General features: G+C 50.0%; 2 protein-coding genes across 2 annotated transcripts in view; both read left to right on the top strand.

Moving 5' to 3' along the window:
- Positions 1–1706, top strand: part of SF3A3 (splicing factor 3a, subunit 3, 60kDa) — a 10192-nt gene extending 8486 nt beyond the window's left edge. The window contains exons 15-16 of the mRNA XM_009996692.1: positions 812–867; positions 1414–1706. Coding sequence (XP_009994994.1) covers positions 812–867; positions 1414–1491 — 134 coding nt within the window. The 3' untranslated portion in view covers positions 1492–1706. The remainder of the gene's footprint in view (positions 1–811; positions 868–1413) is intronic.
- A 2001-nt stretch (positions 1707–3707) lies between these two features.
- INPP5B (inositol polyphosphate-5-phosphatase, 75kDa) overlaps positions 3708–4751 on the top strand; it is a 25809-nt gene continuing 24765 nt past the window's right edge. Inside the window, exons 1-3 of the mRNA XM_009996691.1 lie at positions 3708–3744; positions 4007–4066; positions 4509–4747. Coding sequence (XP_009994993.1) covers positions 3708–3744; positions 4007–4066; positions 4509–4747 — 336 coding nt within the window. The remainder of the gene's footprint in view (positions 3745–4006; positions 4067–4508; positions 4748–4751) is intronic.

Genomic DNA, 4751 nt, shown 5'->3' with positions numbered 1-4751 from the left:
GGAAAGAGAGCAAGAAATACCGTGCATGTGGGATGATCCTGCTTTGGTCCCTCCCAGCTCTTACAAGGATGGTGGCATTTTTTTTTGTTGGATACCTGCAGGAGTAGGTGCTTGCTGGGATTGCCAGCAAAGTGTTCATTTGTGGCCAGCTGTTTTGTCTGGGGTGCTTTGTGTATGAGGTCTCAAGTAAATGGAAGGGGCTGCCATTTCTTTAGGCAGAGTATGTCTACATCATCCCAGGTAACTTAATTCATGTTCATCAACATCTTCATGGGGAAGCCATAAAAACCTTCAGAAATTATAGGGGCCATAGGCAGATTTTTAAAACCTCCATACTTGGGATGTACAGTGATGGTGATTTAATGTGGATAATCTGTGCTGGTGTTTTGAGAGGGCTACCTCAGGCAGAGCTTGTTTCTTAAATCTGTCCTGTTAGGTTAGCAGATACAGGTTATGGTTCCTGGAGGTAAATTGATTCTTGCCTAAAAGAAACAAACAAACAAAATTATTGGTTTTCCAAACAAGCTGTTGCCACCTTTGGAGCTGTATCCCTTAAGTGCTGGTTCTGGACCTTTGTCTCTTGTGTCTCATCCTGAATAATCACTATAAAACCTCGTTCACTTCAGTTTTTGTGCCTTTTAGTAAACTGTACAGGGGAATGATACATTTGCAATGGAAACTAGAGACAGCCCTTGACTGCTGGTGATAGCATTTTAAAAGAAAGAAAGAAAAAAAGCTCGTATATTTTACTGGATTAAAAAATAGTGTCTTGAGAAATGGTGTCAGACACTGTATGACTTTGTATTCACAGTGTGGGCAAAGCTGAAACAACAGAAGGCTTCAGAGAGATGGCAGCCTGATACAGAGGTGAGATGTTACCAAAGACACTGGACAGCTCTTGTCCTGTGTATGTGGGAACCTGCTGTTTACCTGGTGTAGACTCAGGCTCTGTCAAAAGAAACCTTCAGAGTGCCCTGCATGCAGAGCTTCTGTTAGCTGTGATGTCTGGAAGGCAATTTTTGTGCATGACTTGGAAGTAGTTCTGGTAGGACAGACTCAGTCCTTTGTGTGAGGATGTTTTAATGCACCACTTCGCAGTACCAGCATGACCCTTGTTTTGTGAGGTGAAAAAAGAACTGTTGTGAGCAGTGTGTTCACTTACACTGGTGCCTTTTCTTAAACTTCTGTCTGAAACCAAGACTTTCAACAGTATGCAGGGCACTGTGGGAAACATAGCTTGTCATTGTCCTGACTCGAGGTGAGCTCCTTTCCCAGAGCCCATGGTAGATCCACTGCGGGCCTTCATATAGGGAGGTTCTTGGTAGTATGGTTGTGCCAAGCTAAAATTCAAATGCTGTAGGACAGCCTGAGTCAGGCTGTGTCCCGGTACCTCAAGTGTTAATTCCATTCTAGGAGGAATATGAAGATTCTAGTGGAAACGTGGTGAACAAAAAGACCTATGAAGACTTGAAACGTCAAGGTCTGCTGTAGCTTTTCCCATGTGAAGCATTTCACATCTGAAAAGCAAGTGGAGATGTGTCAGCAGTTCTGGCTCTTCAGTTTCTGGATTTTCTATGTGCATGAATATAGATTTTAGTGATACTTCATAGAATCCCTTTCTAGTAACCCCCTTGTAAGAAGACTTGTGACATTACTTTCTATAAAAGAAAAAATCCTTGAAAAATAAACTGTTTTTAATTTAGGAAGTGTTGCAAAATTTGTCTCATTTCATATGCTGGAAGGAAGAGATTTTATTACAGTAGCCTAAAAATGCTTTTTATGCAGTTTGAGTTGTCAGGAACAATTTGCTTTTTCATAGAATGCCTTAGGTTGGAAAAGACCTTGAGGATCATTGAGTCCAACCATATACCCTACTCTACCAAGTCCAGCACTAAGCCATATTGCCAAGTGCCGCTTCTAATGACTTTTAAACATCCATTTCTCTGATTCTGATGAAAGTTTTTCTGATGAGGATTGATTTCCTGTAAAGCAGACATGAACAGTAAGAAGTAAAGGTCCTATACTATGTTTTGCTGTGAGCATATGGTGTTCTCTGGCCTCTTTTTCAAAACAAATTTATTTGGCTTGCGTTGCTGCTTTTACCTCAGGTCTGCCTCCCTGTGGAGATTTAGCCACTGGGATATTTTTTCAGGGAATTAGTGCTGGAACTTGATGTAGGTTGGGCTGTGGGGGCAGTTTGGGGCAGTTCCTCCAGCCCTGTGGTACTCCTGCCCCCTCCAGTCCCTCAGTAGGGCTTTGTGTTGGTTCAGAGTTGGCTTGTGTGACATCTCCAGCCTCCATAAATCCTCTTTCTGCCGTTGCTGTGTGGGGCTGTTTGGAGCTCCCAGTGCGGTGGAGCAGCAGGTGACAAGCACTTCCCTTGGGTGGTGCCTGTGCAGCCGCTGGTTGGCAGGGCTGGGCTGGTTGCTGGCACTGGGGTGCAAGGTGGTGGGGCCAGTACAGCCTGGGGCTGGTGCTCAGTGGCATCCACTCATCCACGTACTGCCAGCGGTGGCTGAGCTCTTGCTGGAGCTCCAGGGAGCAGACTGGACACGGACAGGGTGAGTCCTTCCTTTCCCTGCCCTGGGGGAACGTTGTTCTTGGGATGAGGCCATGCCAGGTGAGCATTTGCTCCTCGCCTACTCTGGAGCTGGGCTGGGCTGGAGCACCCTGCTCAGAAAAGTTGTCTAAGGCTGGCCTGGGTGGTGGCTGCCCTGGTTTTGAAGGTGAGTGACTCCAGCCTGTGTGGAGTGTCCTGGTGGTCTCTACTCAAACTTCAGTCATTCCAGGTCCTTGGGAAATGCGAACTGGGCCTAAATCGAAAGACAGGAGGGGTGTGTTACAGTTCTTGGAGAATGTGGCCATGGAGCCTGTTTAGGGTCGTGTCTCTACTGGTTCCTTAGCTGAACAGGTGAAGATTTTGAATGAAAGCAGAGAGACTTCTAGGAGCTGGGTGCCATGGGAAGCAAGTGTTATCTGTAACTCCCCTGCCTGTGTGCTCCTGGCAGCTGCCTGCAGCTCTGTGTGCTGCCTGCCATCACCGGTGGAGGTTTCCACACCAACGGCACTTGCCACTCCTGAGGGGCTCTGTGCCAGCCCCAGGCCCCCTCAGTGGCAGCCTGAGGAGCTGTGGAGATCCTCTGGGGGGAGCGGCTGCGGGTGCCCTGGGGCTGAGTCCCGCTCCCGCACAGCTCCGTGCCACGGCCCCAGGCTCCTGCTGGAGCGCAGCCCCGCACTAGGATGCCCGCAGGCGGCCGACCCATGCTGATTCGTTTTGTTATTTATATCTGAGGTGAATTCTAGATTGAGAGCCTGTTGAGAGGGGCTGGAGGGCAGTTTGCAGAGGTGGTCTTGGTGGGGGTTGTTACTGACAGGCATTTATTCCTGTCTGAAAACCATGTCCTGCCATTACAGGGACCAGAGTGCTGAACAACCTGATTGCTCTGGTGTCCCATGGTGTCCAGAATGAAGGCTGTAGAATTTCCTTGGAAAAAAGTTCCTTTTAAAAAAATCTCAACAGGAAAAGTCTGTTTTATGTAACTTGTCCTGATGTTCTTTCTGCCACCTTGTAACAAGCTGTGCTCCAGGCAGGCACGGGGAGCAGGTGCTGCAGTGACTGTGCAGTGGCTGGTGGACTGTCCCCTCCTGCTGCCCACCGCTGATTGTGTCTCCTGCCAGATCCCAGGTGAAGTTGCTAGTGGGTGAAGATGGCTGTTTACCGATGGCTCATCCCCCCTGTTCAAGGTATTGGGGCTCTGCTACAGCATGGAGACCAGCTTCCATCCTGGCGTGCCCAGGATGTCTGTCCCTGCTCCAGCTGTTGGCCAGAGGCTCCCTGGGGCAAGAGGTGGCAGGTGGAGGGTGGGGCGGTCTTTCTGCAGCAAGGCTGATCCCTTGCGGCCAGTGTGGGTCCCCAGCGGCTGCCCATGCTGCTGGGGAGGCTCTTCAGGCTGTGGGTAAAGCAGGCAGCAGGCATGATGGTCTCAGTTGTCCCTCTCCATTCCAGGCCTGCTGCTCTGCATCTTGGCTGTACATCTCTGCTTCCAGGACTCTTGTGCCACAGCAGGTGAGCTCTGAGGGAAACCTGTGGGGAGTGGGACAAAGGTAGTGTGGAGCAATAGCGACTTTGTCCCTGTACTGCCCCCCTGCCTGTATTCTGTAAAATGGAGTTGCATTGAATAACCTTTCTTCGAGGGTTTGACCCCAGAAAAGCCTGTTCCTTGCAGACAGTGTGGCTGGAAAGGGAGGGAGAAGCTTTTGTAACATCTGCCTGTAGTGCTGCTGCAGTAGTCTGTTGTCTCTGACCTGCTGGGCTGCCTGGTCTCTGGCTGCAAACAGACCTTGCTTGGGACATTTTGTCACTTACTGCCATGCATGTCCCAAACACAGCATGACTGATGCTTTCTGCAGGTGCCTTTGGACCATGCAGAGGCTCCAGAGGGGATGCAGGACTTTTTGAGTGTGAGGTTAGTGTTTCCTTCACTGAGTGGTAATTTTGTGTCTTTCAGACCACAATGCTGTCACCACGACTGCCTCAGTGGCTCCCCACACCACTTCAGTGGCTGTCCGCACTGCCTCAGTGACCTCCAATGTCTCCTCAGTGGCTGCCCGCACCACCTCAGTGGCTACCAGTGCCTCCTCAGAAGCTATCAGCACCACCTCAGTGGCCGCCAGCATCACCTCAGTGGCTCCCAGTGCCTCCTCAGAAGCTATCAGCACCACCCCAGTGGCCGCCAGCACTCCCTCAGTGG

Source organism: Chaetura pelagica, unplaced genomic scaffold (assembly GCF_000747805.2).
Source record: "Chaetura pelagica isolate M959 unplaced genomic scaffold, ChaPel_1.0 scaffold1064, whole genome shotgun sequence".
NCBI lineage: Eukaryota > Metazoa > Chordata > Aves > Apodiformes > Apodidae > Chaetura > Chaetura pelagica.
This window is presented reverse-complemented; position numbering and strand designations above follow the sequence as displayed.